General features: G+C 39.8%; 1 protein-coding gene across 1 annotated transcript; it reads left to right on the forward strand.

The window, feature by feature from the left end:
- Positions 1-1317: 1317 nt before the first annotated feature.
- On the forward strand, positions 1318-18361 carry LOC110605832 (protein TIC110, chloroplastic). Its single transcript, XM_021744486.2, has 15 exons — positions 1318-2013; positions 2291-2350; positions 2604-2727; positions 2847-2915; positions 3033-3131; positions 3371-3437; positions 3895-3959; positions 4029-4123; positions 4290-4417; positions 4512-4612; positions 15256-15472; positions 15648-15802; positions 16510-16635; positions 16749-17732; positions 17874-18361. Exons 1-15 carry the CDS (start codon positions 1472-1474, stop codon positions 18114-18116), a joined length of 3075 nt encoding a protein of 1024 aa, XP_021600178.1. The 5' UTR covers positions 1318-1471; the 3' UTR covers positions 18117-18361.
- The last annotated feature ends 9036 nt before the right edge of the window (positions 18362-27397 follow it).

Consider the following 27397-nt stretch of genomic DNA (forward strand, 5'->3'; position numbering starts at 1 on the left):
ATAAGAAAATCAATTTTCTAATTTTTTTTAAATGAAGGGGTTAAACGTAGAAATGTGTTAAAAATAAACTCATATTTATCCTACTCCCCTATAAAATTTAAAATTTTAAGGGGATTGATAAATTTTCATTGTATGTGGAAAAGTAAAGAAAAGATTTTCGACTGTTTTTGTGGCACGTCAAAGGAACATTTTAAGTTTGAAATGTAGAAATCTAGCATACAAAAGAGACTTACAAACTAGCTTCTCAAATGCATAAGAGCTAAAGGCTAGATTTTACTTGGTAAATTAAATTTGCAAAGATTCTTTTAAAAAAATATTAGTTGAAGAAGATGGCCTTGGATCTCTCTATTCTCTTATAGTACTTGTTCTAGCAATGTGGTGAGCAATCTTATTTCAAATTTAATCGAGTACTCTCTACTTCTATTGAAATGACAAATCAGTATGTCCTTATATATGAAATAAATTAATAGGGATAACTAGTGTGTGGTTTATATCCTCCTTAAAATTAGCTTTTAAATGAGTGATCGATTAGTTGAGAAGCCCTTGGAATGTTAATATCATGATGTGATATAACTTTAGGTTTATATGGAAAAAATATTTGGGATCCAAGTTTCAACATGTCATCTCACCTCTATTTTGAGAATTTCTAGTTCAAAATATACTTTACCATCCCATGAAATCTTACTTCCTTGAAAAACTTGCAGAAAGGAAGTATGGGGGAACTATTATCCCTTAAGAAGTTGACCAAGAAGAGAATAAGGGTTTGATAGAATGTGCCATATACCCTTGCTTTGCAATTAAAGGTTTGTTAAAAAATTTTCATATCTCTAAAGCCCAGACCTTCTTCCCCCTTAAAAGTACAAAGCTTTGACCATGCTATCCAGTAAAAATTAGCAACTATGGTATTAATTCTGACACAAAGAGTTACAGGAAATTGGAAACAGGACATTGCCATCACAGTAAGAACAACTTTAATAAGAATCTCTTTTCTCCCCTTAGAAAATAGTTTCTCCTTCCAACTCACACACTTATTCTCATTCTCGGATATAATCAAGGAGTTTGGCATTTTAATCTTTGAAACTGAGTTGGGAGGCCAAAGAAACATCTTGAAAATCCCCATTTTGAATGTTAAGATGCAAAGACATTTGTTTATTTAATTAAGTTGAAAACTTATTTGGAGTAAATTTAGACATCAGCCCAAGAGTTTAGGGGTAAAAATGCTATTTGATTTCGGTCAAATTTACCCATTTTCAATCTTTTGCGAAAGATGGGCAGTGGTAAAAAACCCAATTAAGAAAACTCCATTTTTTCATGTCGTCCCGAAGTTTGGCGTTGTTCTATTCTGTTATCTATAACCCTTTTTCGCTCTATCTTCTTTTCCTCTTCTTCTTCTTCTTCTTTTTCTTTAAACCCTACAGCGCCACAAAACCCAACGCCGTTACCAAATCTCCATTCTTCCAGAGGAAGAGCCATGAATCCCTCTCTCCTCTCCTCCCCTTCTTCCTCTACTCCGGCTTTCCTCTCCCCTTTCCTCACCTCATCCCCTCTCAATCTCTCCTGTCCTTCCTCTATCTCCCTCCCTAAACGACGTCGTTTCAGGGTCTCCATTCCTCGTAACTCCTCCGATAAGCCTGCTGATACCTCCTCCGATTCTGTGTCGACGTCTTCTTCGTCATCAGCATCAGCCATTTCTGATGTTTTTGGAGGCAAGCGAGAGCTTACTGGGGTACAGCCTTTGGTGGCTAATCTCTCGCCACCGGTGAGAATAGCTAGCTCCGTGATTATTCTTGCTGGAGCTGTGGCTTCTGGTTATGGGTTGGGGTCTAGGTTTGGTAAGACTCAGAATTTGGCTTTGGGTGGTGCCGCTGCTATGGGGGCTGCCGGTGGCGCTGTGGTCTATGCTATGAATTCGTGCATACCTGACGTTGCCGCTGCTGATTTACATAACTATGTGGTTGGGTGCGATGATCCCAAAGCCGTTAAGAAGGAGGATATTGAACAGATTGCCAAAAAGTCAGTTCAGTTGTTGGTTTTTTCTGAAATTGTTCAATTGTTGTGGTGCATTTGTTGTTTTTTTTTTTTTTGGAGTACGTTGAGTTGTTGTACAAAACAATTTGTATGATTTGTATGCATTAGCAGTTTGGCTTGTGCTTCCTTCTGGTTTTATGCGCATCTGATTTGCAATTTTGATGTAGTCCTCAGTTTTCATTCACTTAGTTGCAAACTGCTAATGATGCTTTTAATATACTTTTTTAGTTATGAAATTCCTTTTTCAACTTTTTTATATCAGATATGGTGTGAGCAAGCAGAACGAGGCGTTCAACGCAGAACTTTGTGATCTGTACTGTAGGTGAGTTGAAGTTACCAATGTTAATTGTGGAGCTCAAATTAATATTGGTTCCATCTGTAAAGGTGTGCATTTGAGCAAGAGGAGGATGTGAATTTTTGTTTTGATTCGGAAGTCAATAAACACCTACCAAGTGCAGTATTTAAGAAATGGTCCCTTTAGTAATTTCGATTTTGATAATTCTATTGCAAACAGATTTCTCAAGGACTTTTTTTTTTTTTATTTTTTTAAATTTTCATCATCGGTTTCTGTATAGGTTTGTGTCATCTGTTCTTCCTCCGGGAAGTGAAGATCTTAGAGGGGATGAAGTTGAAATAATAACCAACTTCAAAAGTGCATTGGGCATTGATGATCCTGATGCTGCTAACATGCATGTGGAGGTATTGCTACGTAAATAGTCCTCATGCATGTGAAGGAAATTATTATCCTTATGGTTGAATATGGTGAATGCATGTCTTTTTTTTTTTTTTTCGAAAATGTTCTCTTTTTTTGGTTGTAGATTGGTCGACGGATTTTCAGGCAAAGGCTTGAGACCGGAGATCGTGATGGCGATGTAGAGCAGCGTCGGGTATGCTTCTTGTAATTTCCCTTCTGCATGTATTAGCACTAAAGATGGAGATGTTTGTGTATGGGGGTTTGAATGGAGATGTGGAGCTTGATCGTTGGTGCTGATTCTCTAGTGCAGGCATTTCAGAAGCTGATCTATGTGTCGACTCTAGTTTTTGGAGAAGCATCATCATTTCTTTTACCTTGGAAACGTGTTTTCAAGGTTACTGATTCCCAGGTATTTATTCATATAGTTTTATCTTTTTTCAGTCCATGTCATGATTTATAATTGACCTTTAATGTGATGTCTTAGCATAGATAATCTATATTATGATATGGCTGACTCTGAAATGTTGGCATGCACCTAATTTCACATGTTCTCTTGTTAGTGTGGCTCTCAGTCTTGAGAGTTTCTCATAATTATTTGTCTTTTGGGTTGTAAGAATTTTATTGGCCTCACTTTTCTGATTCGCGCAGGTTGAGATTGCTATTCGTGATAATGCCCAAAGGTTATATACTTCAAAGCTAAAGTCAGTTACCAGAGGTAGATGCAATGTTCTTTTAAGGTCTTTAATATGATTGTTCTACCATGTTGGGTGATCCAAGTGCTATGGCCTGGTTGGGTGCCAACAGCAGCTGAATTTTTATCTATATGATGGGTGTCACATATTTATCCACATTCCACAATCTAAAAGTGCTTCCCTTTGTCAACAATTACCAATCGATTGATTGTGCATTTGTTTTCTTGCTTTGTTGTGAAGTTGTGGACTTTTTTCAACTATAACAGACTATTGTTGTTGATTTCTAAACAAGTTTGGCCAAAATTCTTAGGGTTGGAATAGTGGCAGTTGATTTATAATTTTTCTTTCTCAAAAAGCAGGAAATTTTAGTGATATTTTGCTAATAATTTCGACACATGGGTTGAAAAGCTCCTATTGCTTTTGACACCAATACTTCCACTCAAACAATGTTCTAATAAATTCCCTTTTCCTTCCAAATAGATGTTGATGTGGAGGAGCTTGTTACCCTCAGGCGAGCACAACTTCAATATAAACTTTCTGATGAGGTAACTTCTTCACATTTTTTTTACTGGTTCATGGTTGGCACTTTACATGGTATGTTGTGTTTTGTACAGCTCGCTGAGGATTTGTTTAGGCAGCAGACAAGAAAACTGTTTGAGGAAAATATATCAGCGGCATTGGATGTTTTAAAGTCTAGGACAAGAGCTGTGTATGATTATTATCACTCTGCTTAAATGCAGCTCTTTGTAAAAAATTCTAGTACTTTATTTTTGAAGAATCTGTATTCCTTATTTTTCAAAGTATCATTAGCAGAATCATTTATTATTGTGATATATGTTAGATTTGCAACGTCTAAGTAATTTAGGTTTGTATAGGAGGGGTGTTGTGCAAGTCGTGGAAGAGCTCGATAAGATATTGGCATTCAATAATAAGCTTATTTCATTGAAGAATCATCCTGAGGCAGCTTCCCTTGCCCGAGGGGTTGGTCCAGTTTCTCTAGTAGGTAAGGATGTGATGGAGCTTTTGATTTCCTTACATGAATGAATATGGGACATCTCTAATCCGCAAACTGGCACCAATGAAACTTTGTGATCTAGGTGGTGAGTATGATAATGAGAGAAAGATGGATGACTTGAAGCTTCTCTATAGAGCTTATATTACAGATGCTTTATCAAGCAGTCGCATGGAAGAAAATAAGGTAACAAATCACAGCCTGCGCCTTCTATGCTGTTTTACTTTTTCTTTCTTCTTGCATATATGTGACCTCTTGTTCTTGCAAGACTTAAAACTTATTGATTGTAAAAATTTATGAACCTAAATTAAGCACATGGGCACAGCCTTGATGAAAGGAAAAATAAAATGAGAAGTTGTAGATGAGCTGAGCTGAGTTGGCTATTAAGGTGAATGAACTTTATTTGTTTGATTTTTAGCAAGCTTAGGATCATATGAGCTCAAACTTTACTGTCCAAGTGATGAAGTAAAAATTATTAAGCCCACCCAAGCTGAATTTGATAGTTTGATTGAACTTAAACTATACTCAAAATTGTAACTATTATAATATAATTTCTGATATATTTTCAACATTATGAAACCCATACAAAGAGAGTGGCTTCACCCATATGTAAAGTAGGGCAACACCGCTTTTATATCACTCATTTAAAGCAACACTGTTTTAATATTACTCATTTTCAATGTGATAGAAAATTTCAATTTTCTTTTTCATGTGAAATTGAAAAAAAAAAACTTGTTTTGTAATTAATTTTGTTCATGCAATGTATCATTGTGAAAAGCACATAACACACTATTAACATAAAAACAATAGTATGCTGAATGTATTATGGAAAGGCCAAGTTTGGATAGTTTGAAGTCGATCATCTAACATAAGCCTGTTGTTGAACATGATTCAGTTGAGCTCACCAGTGCTTGTATTTGTTCATTTATAAACAATTTAAAAATTCATGTTGAAACTTTTCCAATAATATTGCAAATGGTAAATAAGATTGCTAAAAGTTAATTAATGTGTGAAAATCGATGAAAAGGGTATTTTTACATTTTGGGGATTCTTATTTTGGAATTGATTACATAGTTTGATGATTAAGTTAGTGAGGTATTTGAAAGAAGGTTTTTGAATAGGCCTAACCTTGAAGAGGGTAATTTTTCTCATCTAGACTTGGGGAAATTTAGGTAACAAGAATTGTTCCTTGGTCAAAATAAAGACAATAAGGATGCCTAATGTATTGCTGTTTTTGTGGGTTGGATGGTTCTATGCAAGCATGTAGTTTGGGCATTCTATTAGAGTGATGTTGGGCAAGGGGAAAGGGAAGTTATATAAAACTTCTAGTTCTTTTCCAACTCAAAAAGATAGTGCTTGATGGGAATGCTAAAACTTGCTTGCAACATTGCCATTCCTATTGTAGGCCAAAGGAGGATTTTAGGATCAAGGATGGAATTCTTGTTCCTATCTTCGGGATTAAGGTAGATCTGTCATATCTCTAGTTTCTGTTTAACCCCAAATCATGGTATAAAAGCTATCTTTGACATACATCTGATGAGCATATACAGAAGGAGACGGGAAAAGAGCAACAGGTTAGAGGAAGGGCAAGAAGCATGTGGAAAGTATAAATTCTGTTATACCAAAAAGCATGAAGCATGTGAGGAGGGCATCAATTATGTGTATAAAAATAATAGAGTATGATAGGAGGAAGAAGAATTACTGTCTATTAAGCAGTTCTCAACTGGGAGAGATTGTTTACTCTTTGTGTCTTTTTAGCCATTAATAGAATTTCTTCCCTCTAGTGATTTCTCTTTTTTTCTCTTTTAATCTGACCTATCGACCTTTTGACTCTCATTTTCTTACACTCTTCTATTTTACAAATTCCTTTCTCTATCAGTTGGTTCGACTTGCCGGTCGAATACCCGAAACTAGAATGGAAACTAGACTTGAGTTGGTAGAGAGGATTTGTCCTTGCTAGAAGATGGCTTTTCCAAACTCAAAATCGATAATGAATTTGTTCGGTCCAAATTGTCCTCCATTGAGTCCTTAATACCTGTGGCAAATCTGTGGCTGATGAAGGAGAAGTGTCCACTTCACTTATTCCAAATATTCTTACCCCTTCCCAACCAAATACCCTCACCTCCCTCACTCTTTTATCTCCTCAAAATGATAGGAGTAAATGAGTGAAGAAGAGAAACAAAAGAGTTATTTGTATATTTCACCACTCAAAACCCAACTCTGAAAGACAAAACACTCAACAGAAACAGGGTAATACAATGAGGAACACAAAGAAAAATAACCATACTAAAATCAGCCACTAGGATCAGTATTCCGTGCAGCGACTCACCTGAGCCCTGCCCCTCTCAGTCAGCAAGAAAAATGCTTCTCAAGACAAAAATCAGATATTCCAAAACCCTCTCTTCCTTAAAAGTGGGAATGAAATCTCTTGCTGTAACAAACTTTTGCCAAGTGTCTTGATCTCCTTCAACGGGATTACCTGCTAGGAGCTCCATCAGTTGCTTTTTCCTTCTAGAGTAAACCTTGTAATTTCTTGGTTTAAGGCCCCTAATAAAATCAATCGGGCCTCTATTTGTATCAATACTCCCTCCTTGAGAAACAGCCTTGTCCTTAAAGGCTGAAGTATGGGAATTGACCCTTGAAGTCTGCCAAGTCCATCCAAGTCACCTCTTCCACTCCTTTCCCTCTCCACTTCACTAAGACTTGAGGGATTTGCTGAGCATCCTTTCCTATCTTTCTATATTGGCAGATTTGTTCTGGTTCCACCATGTCATCTTTAGTAACATCCAATTGCGGTGGTATTTCCCCTGTCACAGAATGACTTTCTATCACTCTTTAGTTGAGACACATGAAAAACGGGGTGTATCTTTGAATTAGCTGGGAGTTACGGTTTGCTGACGGTGAGGCCTTAGCTTAAGGAAAACATGATCCCCCACAACAAATTCTATGTCACGCTGATGCTTATTGGCATTCCTCTGCATCACTTGTTGAGCTCTATGCAGGTTATATTTCAACTATCTCAATATTTCATCTCGGAGACTGCTTCAAATCTTGTCTCCCCTGAAAGGTAATGTTGTAAGCTAGGTGTAGGCCTCCCATATACTACCTCAAAAGGTGTTTTACCAATTGCAGCTTGGAAATTGGTATTGTACTAATACTCTGCCCAGCACACCCATTTCGAGCAGCTGTTCTGACGAAAAACATCTCAGGTATGTTTCTAAACATCTATTCAATACCTCCGTCTGGCCGTCCGTTTGAGGATGATAGGCCGTACTAAACTTCAATTTAGTTCCCTGTAGTCGGAAAATCAAAATTGCTCAGGGTCCCTGTCACTGATGATTGACCTTGGAATTCCATGTAATCTAACTATTTCCCTGACGAATAATTCTGCTACTCCCCTCGCAGTGAAAGGATGTCGAAGAGAAAGAAAATGGCCAAACTTAGATAAACGATCCACCACTACTAGTATACAGTCAAACCCATGTGAACGCGACAGTCCTGCGATGAAATCAATTGATATGTCTTCCCAAATATTTCCTGGTATTGGAAGTTGTTGTATCAACCCTGCTGGGCTCTGTGCTTCATATTTGTGGGTTTGACAAACCAAACAGGCAGCTACGAATTTTTGTATCGTTGCCATCATTCCCTTCCAATAGAAATTTGATGCCACCCGTCGGTATGTCCGATAGGCCCCAGAGTGACCTCCTTGATTAGAAGAATGAAACTAATCCAAGGAGATTTGGCTGGTATCTCTAACCGACCCTTGTGATACAATTTCTCTGTATAAGAGAGAAATTCTCATACTTGGTGCACCCCTTCTCTACTTTTGTAATGATCCGACTGTCGTTCTGGTGGTAACTCTTGTATTTCTTCGAAAACCTTGCCAAAGCTGCCAAAGACTTTATGTAATTCCTTCTTCTGGGATTCCATAAGATGACTTCCTATATTTCCCATGGATAATTGAATGTCTGTAGGCCACAGAATTGCTGCAAAATCCACATTGCTAGTTTTCTTGATTGATCTGAGTGAGGCCGGTGTCCGTACCAGAGAATTATCTCCTTGCAAACAAACTTCTTGACTTCCCGACTGAAATTTCATCGTCAATTTCTTCCAATTGGCTTGGATATCCCCTAAAGTCTCCAACCATGCAACTCCAAGAATTACATCTACACCTCCCAGGGGAAATTGATAATAATCTGCTACAATTTTATAATATGAGAGTTTTAGCTCTACCTGCTAGTCCTGACGAAGGAACACGACACCCATCGCCTAGCTTCACCTTGAAAACATGAGTCTCTGTAATAGAAAAGTCCATTTGCTTCGCTAATTTCGTTGAAACGAAATTGTGCGTCCCTCCACTGTCCACGAGTATCACCACCTCTCGTGCCCCTATCGAGCCCTTGAACTTCATCTTTTTCGGCCTTTGGATTCCACCCACCGAATACATTGGTAACTCCATATTACAGAAATGGGCTTCATCAATTTCTGCCAGCATCACTCTTCTTGTTTATCCACTTCGGTTATCTCGCTCTCCTCCGTGAATGACTCTTCTTCCGTGGCAATGATAGCCCTTAATGTTTTGCCTGGACACTCATGCAAAGGAGAGTATGACTGTCGGCATTTGAAACACAATTCTTTCGCTCTCATCTCTTGGTACTCCTGATGAGAGTACTGTTGGGAACATCTGGACTTGACAGGAGTGTTCGGTGCCTTGGTTCCACCAAAAGGCTGGGATAGGGTTTTGTTCCCTAAACAGGCCGTATTATCTGGGGGCTTAGAAGGTAGCCCATCCCACTTCTGTTTGTTTTGTGGCCCACCCGAGCCTTTTAAGAACTGAGGACCCATAGTGCCCTGGCCCAAACCATGGCTAAAACCCTTCTGCCTCATCACATTAGCTCCCCACGTGATGCTTTTCCCCTTGCACGATGATGAACGCTGCTGTTCAATCTCTTTGGCCAACTTCATCGTTTTATACAGGTCGGTGGTCTCATGCGACCGTAGCCGTATGTTCTCCCTCAATCCATTCAAGAAAAATCCCAAGCATTGCTTATCCGTTACATTCGGAACCAGGGATGCTCGAGCCACAAAGTCATCCACGTATTCTGCCTCAGTACCAACCTGCTTGAGAGGTACCAAATGCTTATAAGGGTTTTCTGAGAGATCTTCACTATACCTCTGCATCAACTCTTCCCTAAGTTGTTCCCATGTGAGTAATGGATTTCTCTGCCGCAACCCCCGCAGCCAGTGTAACAGAGCACCCTCCATACTGACCAAGGCCAGAGGAACCTTGGTTTCTTCCACAATGTTCTGGATCTCGAAAAATTGTTCTGATCGTGCTACCCAACCAACAGGATCCGTCCCATCGAAATCTGGCATTTCCACCTTCGCCACTGAGAATGCATCTTCCAGCAATAGAGGCCGAGATATGGCCTTATTGGCTGAAGTATTCAGCCGAAACTGTTGCTCTGGAGTTTGCACCGAGGAATCCCCTACTTCAGCGGTCCCTTTTCCCTTTATGAGAGAAGCTATCATGCTTTCCAATCTGCTGAACCTTTGCTCTAGCTCTGCTTAGCTTTGATCTTGACCCAGCTTAATCGCCGTCACCGCTTTTTGTAACAGTTCCACACTCCCCTCTACCTGTTCCATCCTCTTCTCCGAGTGAAGAAGAGAAATAGAAGAGTTATTTGTATATTTCACCACTCAAAACCCAACTCTAAAAGACAAAATGCTCAACAGAAACAGGGTAATACAATGAGGAATACAAAGAAAAATAACCAGACTAAAATCAGGCACTAGGATCAGTATCCCGTAGTATCCCGTGCAGTGACTCACTTGAGCCCTGCCCCTCTCAGTCACGAGACAAAATCAGATATTCCGAAAAAGATCCCCTCATTCTCCTCCCTCTCTTCCTTAAAAGTGGGAATGGAATCTCCTGCTGTAACAAACTTTTTCCAAGTGTCTTGCTCTCCTTCTTCACTGGGATTACCTGCTAGGAGCTCCATCGGTTTCTTTTTCCTTCTAGAGTAAACCTTGTAATTTCTTGTTTTAAGGCCCCCAATAAAATCAGTCTTTGGGCCTCTATTTGTATCACTGTTCCTCCTTTTTCAAGGACCTTGGAGATAACCCAGTTTCAATGGTACTAATTCCATTGGGTGGCTTGTAGGGCTGAGCAATTGCTCTCCGTTGGCTTTGCCATCGCCAGCCACACCTTACTTGGGAATACTTCTCGTGAATCATTACAGTGCTAATTTGATGATGAGCCCTTTTGAAACAAACTGATTTAATCGATTCTTATATTGATGAGTTTGTGACGCGGGCTGCTCAGGTTTCTAGCCTCCCTGATCCCATTCATTGGCTTTCTTCCTCAATGGTTTACGGGAATAGATTCTTGTTCAGTTGCACAGTATCTCTCTAGAACAATGGTTTTACCTCGAGGAGTGGAACGAGAATTACAGGTGACATTTCCGAACAGACATAAACCCTCCTCACGTTCTCATCCGCTTTCACAAAATGGGCTTGGGTATTGACCCACCTTTTCTTCACCACCCACTTCTCACCCCACTCCTTCCGGCCTATTACCAATCCAACCCAAGCCACCTGATGAATACACATCTTCTACCACCCGTCCTCTTCTTTCTTCTTCCACCGGTTTTAGCAAATCGAATTCTCCTCTTGAACATGCTAAACCTAGAAATACCAAATTTCTCTCCAACCAAGAATACAACAATCTCAGTTCTAGTGGATTATATTCTTATTGTAAACAACCATACTCTCCCTTACACCAATGCCTAAATAAATCCTTGCGCATGGTGATTGCATTGATGATGAGACCCAAATCCCAAATGGATGCCACAATATTGGATTCCATTTCGGAGCTACCACCTGCTACTTCTCTCGAGATCATTGAGTCTCACTTCGCTCAATTGGATCTCTCTCTCTCTCTCTCTTCATTGGGTGGCATTTCTCACCTACAAACAATGAAGATGCATGGCCAGATAGTCGATACACAAATCATCCTCATGATTGATAGTGGTGCTAGCTACTGTTTTGTTTTTGAAACCTTGGTGCAGAAGCGCTCCTTATCGGTTCAGTCCACTTTTCCTTTCAATGTCAAATTGGGGGATGGGTGATGCCTCACTTCTTTGGGTTATTGTCCGGCGTTGCCAATCAAATTGGGTTCTTTATCTATTGCGCTAGATTGTTATGTATTTTCCTTGGGCGGTGTCAATGTAATTTTGGGAATTTCTTGGCTAGAAACACTGGGAGATGTTAAGGTCAATTGGTGATGGCTCACCACGTGGTTCCGTCATAATGGAGTTTATGTAACCTTACAGGGCAACTCCTCTTTAGTCCATAGTCCATCCTCTTTAGTCCATAATGGAGTTTATGTACCTCTACACTCCAGACATTGATTATGCTTGGCTACTCTGGAATTGTTTTGTTTCGGACGCAACCTCTCTCAATGGACCTTCCTCCCTCGGACCTCCAATTTCAACAGTTATATGCTCTAATCAACCAATTTCCAACATTATTCTCTGATGCGGTTGGCCTTTCCCCTACTTGGCACTCTGATCATCACATTCCCTAAGGGGTAACTTCTATTTCTATCTGACTGTGTTGCTGCAGTCATGACCAGAAGAATCAAATAGAGAAGATGGTATTTGAAATGCTTGCTGCAGGTATTATTAGGGCAAGTTTCAGCCTCTTCTGTAGCCCTGTTTTGTTGGTACGTAGGAAGGATGGTAGTTGGCGGTTCTGTCAACTCAATAAAGTGACCATACTATACCTGTATGCCATTCCTGTTATTCAGGAACTCCATGATGAGCTCCATGGTGCCGCTTACTTCTCTAAGATTGATTTCCATTTTGGTCATTATTAAATACGGATCAAAGGCAGATATTCTGAAAATAGCTTTTCGTACACTTGGACACTATGAATTTGTTGTAATGCCGTTTGGTCTTACCAATGCTCAGGCCACCTTCCATGTTACCATGAATAATATTTTTTGAATATATTTATGTCGGTTTGTTCTGTTTTTTTGTTTTTATGATATTCTCATCTACTCCCAAACATGGAAGGTACATCTTCATCACTTACAGTTACTTTTGCAAACACTCCATGATCATAAGTTTTCGACAAATTATAAGAAGTGTGCTTTGGGGAAGAGTTCTTTGGAGTACTTGGGACATATCATTTCTTTCAATGGCGTAGCTATAGATCTTAGTAAAATATCGGTTGTGATGCGTTGGCCAATTTCCAAATCTATTAAGGGTGTTTGGGATTTCTTGGTCTCACAGGCTATTGTAGGCGGTTTATTCGTGATTATGGTACATAGCCTATCCTTTAACGCAACTCACCTCCAAAGCAGCTCAGCAGAAATTCCACTAACCCTCTGTTCTTACCATGCCTGACTTTTCTCTTTTCTCAACAATTTGAATTAGAGTGTGATACATCCAAGTCTGGCATTGGAGCCATTTTGACACAATAGGGCAGGCCAATTGCTTACTTTAGCAAGGCTCTCCCCTAAATCAATCAACAACTCAACTTATGAAAAAGAATTAATGGCAGTGGCTTTAGCAATTCAGCACTGGCGCCCTTATTTGTTGGGCTGACTATTCGTGGTTCGAACGAATCAACGAGGCCTCCGACACCTTTTGGAGCAGTCGATTCTCACTCTAGCTCAGTAAGTGTGGGTTTCCAAATTGTTGGGATATCGTTATGTGGTGGAAGATAAGCTGGGCCGATCAAATCAAGGTGTTGACTCCTTATCTCGAGAAGAGGTTTTAGCTGAATTAACAGCACTGAGTTATCCTTGTTAGCTGGATTTCAATGAGTTGGTAACTGCAATCCAAAAGGATCCCAAACTTAAAGTGATCATGGATGATCTCCAGCAGGATTCTACTAGCCATCCCTCTTATTCTGTAATTCAACAATTGTTATTCTTTAAAGGAAGGCTTGTGATCCCAATTCATTCCAAATGTGTTCCCCAATTCTTAGTTGAATTTCATTTCACACCTATGGGAGGTCATTTTGGTGTCTTCAGAAGTTATCGACGTGTGGCAACCACTTTTTATTGGAAAGGCATGATGAGAACTGTTCAAGGACTTTGTTGCTTCTTGTCTTGTATGTTTGAAGAACAAATATGAAGCTCTCTTCCCAGACGACCTACTTCAACCTCTCCCTGTTCCACGAAATGCCTGGGAGGACATTTCGTTAGACTTTATTACAGGTCTACTCAAACATCAGGGGACTGATTGTGTATTGGTTGTGGTTGATCGCCTTAGTATGCTCATTCTTTTCCACTGTGTCATCCTTATATTGCTAAATTGGTGGCCGAGCTATTTGTCAAAGAAGTTTTCCACTTAGATGGAGTTCCTCATTCTATTGTAAGAGTGATAAGGACCTGATTTTCATCGGTCATTTTTTGTAAGAATTTTTTTAAGGCACTTCTTTATGCATCAGTTTCGCATACTATCCACAAACGGATGGTAACGGAGGTCTTGAATCATAGTTTGGAACAATACCTTCATTGCTTCACTTCTGAGCAACTTAAGTTCTGGTTAAGGTGGCTTCATTGGGCTTAGTACTGGTACAACACCTCCTATCAGAGTGCCATTAAGCTAATCCCTTTTCAAGCATCTCGACCATACTTCAGTACTTACCAGGAGAAACCAGAATTGAGGAGGTTTCGACTACCCTATCCAATCGAGATGAGATACTTTGGTAGTTAAAATATAACCTTCAAAAAGTTCAGAACTCTATGTCTCAGTATGTTAACAAGAAATGAAGGGATATTAAATATCAAGTATGTGATCAAGTTTTCCTTAAACTCCATCCCTATCGGCAAATCTCAGTTCACAATTGCATCAGTCCTAAATTGTCCCCACGCTTCTATGGACCCTTCTTGATCACTGCACGCATAGGAGCAGTGGCATACAAAATGCAGCTCCCACCTAAGGCCTGTATCCACTCAATTTTTCATGTCTCACAATTAGAAGAGGTTATTGGAGATCATCCAGGTCTGGGTACATTGCCTCCGGAATTGGCTATCGATGAGCCCATACCTATACTTTTCGAAGAAATTTTAAGTCGTCGTATTGTGGATCAGAATGGCAGCCAGGTGCCCCAACTGTTGATTAAATGGCAAGGCCTCTCAATCGAAGAAGTAACTTGGATCGATGCAGTTGATTTCCAGGGTCAATTTCCCACCTTCTGCCTTGAGGACAATGTAGCTTCTAATGGGGGTGGCATTGATGAGCTTATACAAAAGGAGATGGGAAAAGAGCAGCAGGTTAGAGGAAGGGCAAGAAGCACGTGGAAAGTATATTCTAGAAAACCCAAGATGCCAGTAGATGAGCTGGCATAAATTCTGTTATACCAGAAAGCATGAAGCTTGTGAGAAGGGCATCAATTGTGTATAAAAATAATAGAGTATGGTAGAAGGAGGAAGAAGAAGAATTAATGTCTATTAAGCAGTTCTCTGTTGGGAGAGATTGTTTACTCTATCTTTTCAGCGATTAATAGAATTTCTTTCCTCTGGTGATTTTCTTTTTTTCTCTTTTAATCCGACCTTCTGACCGATTTCTCTCATTCTCTTACACTCTTCTACCTTACAAATTCCTTTCTCTATCAACATCACACAGAGAGATTCTCTTGGATTTATATTGTCAATTCATCTATGATCAAAATATTGTTCATTGTTATTTAAATGTCTCTATGAGTTTGAAGCTTTTGCTTGTTGCTTATATTGGTGTTTTCTTTTGTATTTACACATTTATGTATTATAATTTTGTAACTTTTTTTTTGGTTTTTTTTTTAAATTTTTGTAGCTTTCTGCCTTGAATCAATTAAGGAATATATTTGGTTTAGGCAAAAGGGAGGCAGAAGCAATTACACTTGATGTTACCTCAAAAGCATATCGTAAACGACTTGCACAGGCTGTTTCCAGTGGTGATTTGGATTTGGCCACTAGTAAAGCTGCCTTCCTGCAAAATCTGTGTGAAGAATTGTACTTTGATGCAGAGAAGGCAACTGAGATACATGAAGGTACCAAATAATTTGAATTCATCGGTGTATTAACCTAGTGTTCAAACTTATGTCTTTTGGAATTAGTTTTTGCTGGTTTAGAGTTTAACTTGTGGATTGTAGAAGTGAAAAATTGGGATTAAGGTTTAGTTGAACTGAGTATTATTTAGTGAATTATGTCTCTTGTTTCTTCAAGAAATTTACCGGCAGAAGCTCCAGCAATGTGTGGCTGATGGGGAACTGAGTGAGGATGATGTTGTAGCTTTGAACCGTTTGAGAGTCATGCTCTGCATTCGTCAGCAAACTATTGATGCAGCTCACTCCGATGTCTGTGGCAGTTTGTTTGAAAAGGTAATTTATTTTTTTTAATTTATGATTTTGTGTTATATATGAACTCTAGTAATTTTGTGAAACCTTTCCTCGAGTTATCAGTTTCGGTTTATAGATGGGATTGGGATCATAGAGGTGGACATATAACTTTAAATATTCATAGTTACTATCAAACAGGCATCACTATGGTGGATTTGTTGCCACTTTTGATCTGTTGAGGAGAAACCAGAAGGTTGTTCCATTAGATGGAAACCTGCCTGATCAAATTAGCAGTTCCCAAAATCTGGAGCTATTATCAAAATAAAACTGTTAATGCATTAAGCAGAAAGGCAAGAGAATGCTGTTTTTGGGAATGAACCAACAAAAGTTTCATATTTTTGATGTTATTGGCAAGCTTAAGCTTTGATAGAACATGATTATGTACTAGTTCCTGGTTGGGATTGTTTCTTTAATTGCTTGTTCTTTCAGAATTTTTTATTTTGAAATTTGATCTGCATCCTTGATGCCAATTCTTTTGTGCATTGACCATTTGCTTAGATCTCTGCCTTTTATGGTTGGCTTCTGGTCCTCCTCTTTTCATTTTTTTTTTTTTTAAATAAGAGCAAGTTTACTTTCATATCTGATAGTTGAGGTAGCTCGAAGACACATGCTGTAAGATAATTTACAAAGTGATGGTTCCTGTGGGCTAATTAGGTGAATAATGCTGACCTAACTATTTGGTCTTTCAGGTGGTCAAAGAGGCAATTGCATCAGGTGTTGATGGTTATGATGCTGATGTTAAGAAGGCAGTAAGGAAGGCTGCTCATGGCTTACGATTAACCCGGGAAGCTGCCATGTCTATTGCTGGCAAAGCAGTAAGAACATATTTTGATTGCTAAACATGAATTATTTGAGTAAAATATAGGTCCCAAATAAGAGATATGTTTTATATATTTTTTAAAGTTTTATTTAATGATCCACAATGTAGGTTCGAAAGATTTTCATAAACTATATAAAGCGAGCGAGGACAGCTGATAACCGCACGGAGGCTGCAAAAGAACTGAAGAAAATGATTGCTTTCAATACATTGGTTGTGACTGAATTAGTAGCTGATATAAAAGGGGAATCTTCTGATACTCCACCAGAAGAGCCTAAGGTGGAAGAGAAAATTAAAGAGGATGAGGAGTGGGATGATGATGAAGAATGGGAGTCCCTTGAGACACTCAGGAAAATAAAACCTAGTGAGGAGCTTACAGCAAAGATGGGTAAACCTGGCCAGACAGAGATAAATCTAAGAGATGATCTTCCTGAAAGAGATAGAACTGACCTTTACAAGACATACTTGCTGTACTGCTTAACTGGGGAAGTGACCAGAATTCCATTTGGTGCTCAAATCACCACAAAAAAGGATGACTCTGAGTATGTTTTGCTAAATCAACTTGGTGGAATTTTGGGATTGACTGTCAAGGAAATTGTAGAAGTTCACAGGAGCCTTGCTGAGCAGGCTTTTAGGCAGCAAGCCGAGGTGATTTTAGCCGATGGACAATTGACAAAAGCCAGGGTTGAGCAGCTGAACGAGGTGCAGAAGCAAGTTGGCTTGCCCCCAGAGTATGCACAAAAAGTAATAAAGAGCATTACAACTACAAAAATGGCAGCTGCTCTTGAAACTGCCATCAATCGTGGGAGACTTAATATTAAACAGATTAGAGAATTGAAGGAAGCAAATGTTGATTTGGACAGCATGATCTCTGAGAGATTGCGAGAAAACCTGTTCAAAAAAACTGTGGACGAAATTTTCTCATCGGGCACTGGAGAGTTTGACGAGGAGGAAGTCTATGAGAAAATCCCTGCAGATCTTAACATCAGTGCCGAGAAGGCCAAACAAGTTGTTCGTGAACTTGCTCAGAATAGACTATCAAACTCGCTGGTTCAATCTGTGGCACTACTAAGGCAGAGAAATCACCAAGGCGTGGTACAGCTTCTACGAATACAAATATATTTTCATATTTTAATTTTTCAAGCAAATATATATGATAGTTATTGAAGTCTTAGTGGGTTAATTTATTTGAACTCATAGAGGCCAAGATTTGAGGAGGCTGTTCTGCTTTTGTAGGTTTCTACGCTTAATGATTTGCTAGCTTGCGACAAAGCTGTGCCTTCTGAGCCATTGACATGGGAGGTACCAGAGGAGCTAGCTGATTTATTTACCATCTACATGAAAAATGACCCAGAACAGGAAAAGCTGTCCCGGTTGCAGTATCTGTTGGGGATAAGTGATTCGACGGCTGGTGCTCTCAGGGAGATGAAAGATAGGGTAATCTCAGTTGAGACAGAGGAAGAAAAATTTGTATTCTAACTGTTTTAATATGGTAGTTGTATTAGGTATTCCGAAGGTCTACAACCTTTATTTTCTGCCCAGTGGCAAGACTTGATTTGTGGAGAGTTTTTCCTAATGTAACATAGGATGTTGAAATTTTGATAGCTACTGAAATAATTACCAATAGGTTTGTTCATTGAATGGGTGTATGAGGATATATTCTGTTTTCAATAATCAGCCAATGGAATGGTATCCATCTGTGGAGTGACCACCTTTTACTTAAATAGGAGTAACTTCATTCTGATTCATCAGGGGCTTTGGGTTAAACTGATTTTAATTCAATTTGATTTCTGTTTTTGCAATTGTTTTGTTTAAAATAAAAAATTTTGAATTTTAAAAATTTCATTATAAAATCATTCAATATTGATAATTTTTAAGACTATTTTAAATTAGATAAAGAATTTATCATTATTATAAAATATCAGATATAAACATATGTAAGTTATTTATAATATATTAAGTGTACCTGGATTTGATGGATTCATTAAATTCAATTAAAATAAACAAATTATGTGGTAATGTTACAAATTTAATTATATATTTTATCTAATTTTTATTAATTGACCAATAAATAACTATTTTACGTCAATCATAGTAACATTAATTAATTTATTTTTTATATTTTTATTATTATTAAAAATATAATGTTTGAGTTCAATTAATTTTTATTTTTTAAAAAATTAAAATTATCCTTGCACTTACAATATATGTTGCGGACATTATTATTATTTTTTTAACTATTTCAGATGCAATAACTTTTTAATTTTTATAAAATTAAAATTACTTACATTTTAAAAAAGGTTAAAATAATGTAAAAAGTTATTTTAATTTTTTAATTTCTATAAAATTAAAATTAATCATGAAAAAAGTTCAAATAATATACATAAATTATTTTAATTTTTCAATTCATAGAAAACTGAAAAAGTAGCTATATTTCTGAAAAGAAAGAGTTAAACTAATATATAAAAATTATTTTAATTTTTTTATTCTATTTTTTTTAATTTTTATAAAATTAATTATATTTCTAAAAAAGTTAAAATAATATTAAAAAATTATTTCAAAATTTTGAAGTTATATTTCTAAAAAAAAATAGTTAAAATAATTTGCAGAAATTATTTTAATTTGTTATTTTATTTTTTAAGTTCTGCAAAATTAAAATTAATTACATTTTTAAAAGATTAAAATAATGCAAAAAAAAAATTTAATTTTTTAATTTCTATAAAATTAAAATTAATTATATTTCTAAAAAACGTTCAAATAATATACATAAATTATTTTAACTTTTTTTATTCATAGAAAACTAAAAAGGTAGCAATATTTCTGAAAAGAAAGAGATAAAATAATATATAAAAATTATTTTATTCTATTTTTTTATAAAATTAATCATATTTCTAAAAAAATTTAAAATAACATTCAAAAATTATTTCAACTTTTTAAGTTATATTTCTAAAAAAATAGTTAAAATAATTTACACAAATTATTTTAATTTTTTATTTAATTTTTAAGTTCTGAAAAATTAAAATTAATTACATTTTTAAATATTAAAATAATGCAAAAAATTTATTTCAATTTTTAATTTCTATAAAATTAAAATTAAAGTTATAATTTTTATTTTGAAATTAATTTTTTTTTGTATTTCTATTATTAGCTAGAATGTAGTTTGCAAAATTTCGTAGTGTAGTTTATAAAATTAATTAAATATTTTTTATTTTTTATTATTTTCTTGTTCCTCAACTTTCTGATCTGCGTGTCTATGATCCGCACTGGCTGCTCAACATAGGTGAGATCTCCTAGGATCTCCACATCAGGCTCACTAAGAACCTTGCCCGGATCTGACACGAACATCCGTAACATGGAAACATGGAAAACCGGATGGATTCTTTCCATTGAAGTAGGTAAGTCCAACTTGTACGATACATTCCTGATCTTTTGCAAGATCTCAAAGGGTTTGATGTACCGTGGAGCTAACTTACCTTTCTTCCCAAAGCGAATCACTCCTTTCATAGGAGACACCTTGAGCAACACCAAATCTCCCTCCAGGAACTCTACTTGTCTCCTGCGGACATTTGCATAGCTCTTATGCCGACTGATAGCAGTTCTGATCCTCTCTCTGATAATGGATACCACCTTGCTGGTGATCTCTACTAACTCTGGGCCTGCTAAGACCCTCTCTCCTACTTCTTCCCAGCAAACAGGTGACCTGCACTTCCTTCCATACAAAGCTTCATATGGAGCCATCCCTATGCTAGCATGGTAGCTGTTATTGTAGGCAAACTCCACCAAGGGTAGATGCTGCCTCCAAGAACCGCCAAAATCTAGCACACACATTCTAAGCATATCTTCAATTGTCTGGATGGTCCTCTCTGACTGTCCATCAGTCTGAGGATGGAAAACAGTGCTAAAATCCAACCTGGTACCCATAGCACTCTGCAGACTCCACCAAAACCTGGAGGTGAACTGGGGTCCTCTATCAGACACTATTGAAACAGGATCCCCATGCAACCTGACCACTTCATCAACAAACACCTGTGCCAATTTGTCCACAGAATAGCCACTCCTAACAGGGATAAAGTGAGCAGATTTGGTCAGTTTATCCACAATCACCCATATGGAGTCTAATTTGTTGGACGTTGTCGGTAACCCCACCACAAAATCCATAGCTATATTCTCCCATTTCCACTCTGGAATCGGCAGTGGGTTAAGCATTCCAGCCGGCTTCTGATGTTCCAGCTTCACCCTTTGACATACCTCACAGGCGGACACGAACTGTGCCACTTCTCTTTTCATAGCTGGCCACCAATAAACTCTCTTTAGATCTTGATACATCTTGGTGGCTCCAGGGTGAACACTGTATCTAGCATTATGAGTGTAATACCCGGCTAGAGTCCGGCATCGGAATTCCTGTCGTCCGGTGGAATCCAGGATGTCGAAATTCTCTAGAAGGGTAAGATTTATGCTTTTTCTAACCATTAACGTTAAATGGAACTAAGTGTGTGAAAGAAAAGCACCAAGGTAGAAAAGCCAGGTTCGGCCGCCGAAGGTGACATTCGGCCGCCGAACATGCATGGCTTTCGGTTTCACGTGTGGCCGCCGAAGGTGGTCTGGCCAGCCACCTATTAAAGGCCCTCAGTCGGTTGAAAGGATAAGGATTGCCTCTTTCTTTCACTTTCTGAGGTGAGACTCTGTCTTCCTTAAGTTTGCTTCATGTTTTCATGAAATCTTGCAAAGCGTTGATTAATTTTTATGCTATTTTGAAGGTTTTAGCTAAAAACTGAAATTTTGAAGTTTGGAGAGTTTGAAGGAGAGTTGCTCCAAAACTCCACGTTAGGATCGTTCATCTTCTTGGTTTCAAGAGGTAAGTGAAGATCCTGAGCTTGTTTTCATGATTTATGGAAGATTTTTGAGGTTTTGGGGGAGAGTTGTATGATTAGGGTAAAAGAGAGTCTTGTTGATATTTTTGTGAGAAAAGCTTGTATATGTGTTATATGTTTTGTGTTGCTGGGGTTTTAAGGTAGTTTCTGACCCCTTTGAGCATATACTTGGGTGTATGCATGTTGAGGAGTTGAGGTGTTTGAGTTGGAGGAAGATTGGTGCATTTTGGCGTGAGGCAGAGCAAGGTTCTGCCTTGCTGATGAACCCAGCTTCGGCCGCCGAAGAATGGTTCGGCCGCCGAATGTGCTGAGGAGGTGGCTTCGGTTGCCTAAGCTTGCCCCCGAGTCTTTGGACTTTCGGCTCTGGAGGGGAGTTTTGGCCGCCGAAGATACCCCCGAAGGTTAGAGACTTTCGTCTCTGGAGTGCCTTTCAGCCCCCGAAACGTGCCCCCGAAAGGGTTCGGCTGCCGAACGTTGAGATTCGGCCGCCGAAGGTGCATGAGTTTCGGCTCTGGAGAGGACTTTCGGCCGCCGAACCTGCCGCCGAAAGTGTCCTGTCCAGCCTTCCTTTGCATGCTTTGCATGGATGTTTGAGTGAGTTTACGGGGATTCTTGGGGGGTTAATAGCGTTGTTCATAAGCTAGTTTGGTCCCTCATTTGAGTCCATCTGTGTAGGCACAGACCAGAGGAACTAGAGAGAGCAGCAGTGAGTACTGCTCCAGCGATGACAGAGCCTGCAGAGTCAGTCCAGATAGCCAGAGGTGAGTGGAACTAAACTTAATTCTTTTAATTGAGAAATGAAATGCTTTTAGCATAAGTCATGCATCATGAGTATGCAGTAGGTTGTTTGCATTAGAATCCACGAATATGTTGCATTGCATAGTTATTTGTTGCTGTGGGTGAATGCTGAATGATCCAATAGTCTCTGAGAGAAGTCCAGGAGCCTTTGACTACGCCCTGGCAGATATAGAGAAGTCCAGGAGCCTTTGACTATGCCCTGGCAGGTATAGAAAAGTCTAGGAGCCTTTGACTATGCCCTGGCAATGGTAAGTACACAGGTGTTATATACACGTATACATATATGACAGGACCAGGTGCTCGATTCTACGCCCTGGCACGGTAGAGCTACCGGGACTATGTGGTGACAGGTTTACCCTTGATGTGGATTGTCTATGATATGATGCATTCCATAAGATCATGTGTTAATGACTTGTTTTACTGTTCTACTCACTGGGCTATCGAGCTCATCCCACTCCCTTAACCCCAGTCTTGCAGGTTCAGTGTACAGTGTACAGGGGAAGTCCAGCAAAGTACAGGAAGAGAGAAGAGTTTTGTAATAGAATATTGTGGACATGTAAACTTAAAAAGATGTAACAGTTGTGTATAAAGTTAGAATGGTGCTTGACTTAGTTATTTTGTGTTGTAAATATTTTGTATACATGGTTTGTTTATATAACTGTTTTACAGAGTATGTGAAAAACCAGGCTGAACGGATATGAATTAACCCATATAGAGCAAGCTCTAGTCAGGGGTACAGAGTACAGAGATAGTGCATGCACAGGTTAAGTCTTGGTCCAGAGAAAAGTTTGTATTTGACAGAAAATGTATGACCGTGTATGAGATGTTACAGGTACTCAGAGAGTATAGCAGGCTTGCTACGGGTTCTGGCGGCCTTAAGCCGATCTGAATCCTAGCGCCGGTGACGGTCCAATTTGGGGTCGTTACAGATTGGTATCAGAGCCCTAGGTTCACATGATCGATAGAGAGAGTGTCAGGCTCATAGAGGTTAGAGGACGTCAAGCACAATAGGGAATCATGTCCACTAGGCTAGGATGTTGAGTCCTGTCTATTTGATGCTATAACATGCCATGATATGCATATGCATTATTGAGATATATGAGTGCAATATATGCTGATATGTTATGTGTTGTTTTCCAGAGTTAAAATTCGAGGAACTCGTCGATCAGCACGATTGACTGGAGTCCCACCAGAGAGTGAGACAACAGCTGCTTATCCTCCTGCATTGCCAGGGGCAAGGTCTCAGAGATCTAGCAGGGAAGGTACAACAATAGACCCTAGACGGTCTGTAGACGAGAGCAGAAGAGGTACAATTAGAGGAGGAAGATCAGAGGAAGTGAGGGAGGCTATGGAGATTGACCAGTCTATAGATGAAAGCATGAGTGTAGGCAGATCTGAAGAAGGTATGGGAGAGTCGCAGGGAGACGCTCAGACCTCAGGGTTTGGTTATCCAGCCTTTCCTCAGGACCCAGGGTATCCGATGGGAGGTATGTCGGAGTACTCTAGTTTTGCCCCATATCCGATGTATATGCCATATATGCCTTATTCTCATTATTACCCACCATATCCTATGTATCCACCTTCCCCTACCCATCCAAGTGCAGCACACCCAGAGCTAAATGAACCAGTACCTCCACCATCACAACCAGAACTAGTAGCCCCTGTTATTGAAGCACATCAGCCTAGTTCATCTGGGGGAGGTAAGGTGCAAATGACAGAGTACTTGAAATTGGATGATCCATTTGAGTACCTTAAAACTGTGAAGATGATCACTGATGAGTTGGGAGCAGATGATAGCAGAGCCATAAAAATGGCGGGGTTTACACTTAAGTGTAAGAAAGCTCGAGAATGGTTTAAGAACTATATGGAGCCTAGGATGGACAGTATGTCATGGGAAGAGTTCGCCAATGAGTTTGCAGGGTGGGCTTTTCCTGATAGCTCCAGGGAGATGAAAGTAATAGAATTTGAGCAGTTGAGACAGACAGACGAGATGAGTGTTGACGAGTTTACAATAAGTTCCTGGATTTGCTTCAGTATGTGGGTCAAGCCTATGATACTGATCAAAAGAAGGCAAGGAGATATACTATGAGATTGCATCCCATGTATTCTTCCTTGATTCTTCCAGCAGAAAAGGAGAGTTTCCACTCTATAGTGGATGCAGCCAGGAAAATGGAAGCAAGTGCCAATAGTCAGAGACAGTCAAAAGCACAGGCTTCGGGTTCGAAGGCCCCCAGTTCAGGAACTTCAGGCAGCAAGAGATGGGATAGAGCAAAAGGATTAAAGAATAAGTTCTGGAGTAAAGGTAAGTCTAGTCTGGGAATGGGTAGTGGCTCAATCTCTGGCACAGCTTATCCAATATGCAGAAGATGCGGAAGACCACATGGAGGAGCTTGTCGGTTGGGATCTACAGCTTGCTATAGATGTGGACAGGAAGGGCATATTGCTCGGGATTGTCCTCAGGTGACTTTTGTGGCACCATCCCAGCAGATGAGTTCAGGCAGTGTGGTACAGCCAGTAGTACAGCCAGCAGCTCCAGTCATGCCTCAGAGTAGTGGCAGAGGTAGAGGGAGAGGGGCAGCCTCTACTTCAGCGGCAGGTTCCCGAGGTGGAAATCCGGCAGCCCCAGCACGGATTTTCACTGTGACACAAGAGGAGGCTAACACGTCGAACACAGTGGTGTCAGGTAATCTCATCATTGGGTGTTCAGATGTGTATGCTTTGATGGACCCCGGTGCTTCTCATTCCTTTATTGCTTCGAGAGCCATAGAGAGATTGGGTTTGATCATTTCTGAGTTAGAGTATCCTCTCTAGGTCAGTGGACCCAAGTGTGACCCATCAGTGGCAGCGTCAGTCTGTCGTTTCAGTCCAGTGTTCATAGAGGGTAGATGCCTTCCAGCTGACCTTGTGGTTCTAGACTTGACAGATTTTGATGTCATTCTAGGGATGGATTGGTTATCTGCATATGGTGCGACCTTGGATTGTAGAGAAAAGGTAGTTAGTCTCAGAGACCAGGATGGGTCAGAGTGTGTCTTCAGAAGAGACAGGAGGGGTACACCCAGAGGTTTGATTTCAGCCTTTCAGGCTCGTCGTTTGCTTAGGAGGGGTTGTCAGGGGTTTCTAGCTCATGTAAGAGAGCTAGACAGCGAGGTTAGGGAACCAGCTTCGATACCAGTAGTCCGAGAATTTCCAGATATTTTCCCAGACGAACTTCCAGGACTACCATATAAGAGGGAGATAGAGTTTTTGGGACTGGCAGGTTACTACAGGAGGTTCGTTCAGGACTTCTCGAAGATAGCTGCTCCTATGACCAAACTAACTCAGAAGAACCAGAAGTTTGTCTGGTCAGACCAGTGTGAAGAGAGCTTTGAGGAGCTCAAGAGGAGATTGACATCAGCACCAGTGTTAGCTCTGCCTGTTAGTAACGAGGATTTCACAGTGTTCTGTGATGCATCTCGAGTGGGATTGGGATGTGTTTTGATGCAGAGTGATAGGGTGATTGCTTATGCTTCGAGATAGTTGAAGAAGCACGAGTTGAATTACCCCACCCATGACCTAGAGATGGCAGCAGTTATCTTTGCACTCAAGCTGTGGAGGCATTACCTCTATGGGGTTAAATGCGAGATCTTCACTGATCACAAGAGTTTACAGTACATCTTGAGCCAGAGAGAGCTGAATTTGAGGCAGAGAAGATGGGTAGAATTGCTCAGTGATTATGATTATATGATCCAGTATCATCCGGGTAAGGCGAATGTTGTGGCAGACGCCCTAAGCCGGAAGTCACTAGGCAGTTTATCCCATATAGCAGCAGAGCGGAGACCAGTAGTGATGGAGCTTTATAAGCTCATGGAGGAAGGGTTACAGCTAGAGTTGTCTGGTACGGGTGCATTGATAGCACAGATGAGAGTGACACCTGTGTTTCTGGAGCAGATAGCTCAGAAACAGCACGAGGACCCAGAGTTGATGAAAATTGCCAGGACTGCTCAGTCAGGCAACAGTGCAGAGTTCAGATTTGATGGTAAAGGGATCCTTCGCTATGGGAGTCGACTTTGTGTACCAGATAGTAGCAGTCTGAAGGAAGACATTATGAGGGAAGCTCATAATGCGAGGTATAGTGTTCACCCATGAGCCACCAAGATGTATCAGGATCTGAAGAGGGTCTATTGGTGGCCAGCCATGAAGAAAGAAGTGGCGCAATTCGTGACAGCCTGTGAGGTTTGTCAGAGGGTGAAACTGGAACATCAGAAGCCGGCTGGAATGCTTAACCCACTGCCGATTCCAGAGTGAAAATGGGAAAACATAGCTATGGATTTCGTAGTGGGCTTACCGGCAGCGTCCAACAGGATAGACGCCATATAGGTGATTGTGGACAGACTCACGAAATCTGCTCATTTTATTCCAGTTAGGAGTAACTATTCTGTGGATAAGTTGGCACAGGTATATCTGGATGAGATAGTGAGATTACATGGAGTCCCAGTGTCTATAGTCTCAGACAGAGGACCTCAGTTCACCTCCAGATTTTGGCGAAGTCTGCAGAATGCGATGGGCACAAGGTTGGATTTTAGCACTGCTTTTCATCCGCAGACTGATGGACAGTCAGAGAGGACCATCCAAACCATTGAGGATATGCTCAGACTGTGTGTGTTAGACTTTGGCGGTTCTTGGAGGCAGCATCTACCTCTGGTGGAGTTTGCCTACAATAACAGTCATCATGCTAGCATCGGGATAGCTCCTTATGAAGCATTGTATGGGAAGAAGTGCAGATCACCTGTTTGCTAGGAAGAGGTCGGAGAGAAAGCTCTTGCAGGGCCAGAGTTAGTAGAGATTACCAGTAGAATAGTGCCTATGATCAGATAGAGGATCAGAACAGCTCAGAGTAGACAGAAAATCTATGCGGACGTTCGCAGGAAACTGTTAGAGTTCCAGGAGGGTGATTGGGTATTGCTGAAAGTGTCTCCAATGAAAGAAGTGGTTCGTTTTGGCAAGAAAGGTAAGCTAGCTCCACGATACATTGGACCCTTTTAGATCTTGCAGAAGATCGGGAATGTGTCGTATAAGCTGGATTTACCTGCTTCGATGGAGAGAATTCACCCG

The sequence above is a fragment of the Manihot esculenta genome, chromosome 18 (genome assembly GCF_001659605.2).
Source record: "Manihot esculenta cultivar AM560-2 chromosome 18, M.esculenta_v8, whole genome shotgun sequence".
In the NCBI taxonomy this organism is placed as follows: domain Eukaryota; kingdom Viridiplantae; phylum Streptophyta; class Magnoliopsida; order Malpighiales; family Euphorbiaceae; genus Manihot; species Manihot esculenta.

Excerpts from the sequence above, each read along its gene's own strand:
- LOC110605832 (XM_021744486.2), top strand. The coding sequence starts at position 1,472 with ATGAATCCCTCTCTCCTCTCCTCCCCTTCTTCCTCTACTCCGGCTTTC. Across the intron at positions 3,960-4,028 it reads AATATAAACTTTCTGATGAG|CTCGCTGAGGATTTGTTTAG; the intron begins GTAACTTCTTCA and ends TGTTTTGTACAG. Across the intron at positions 16,636-16,748 it reads TGTCTATTGCTGGCAAAGCA|GTTCGAAAGATTTTCATAAA; the intron begins GTAAGAACATAT and ends TCCACAATGTAG.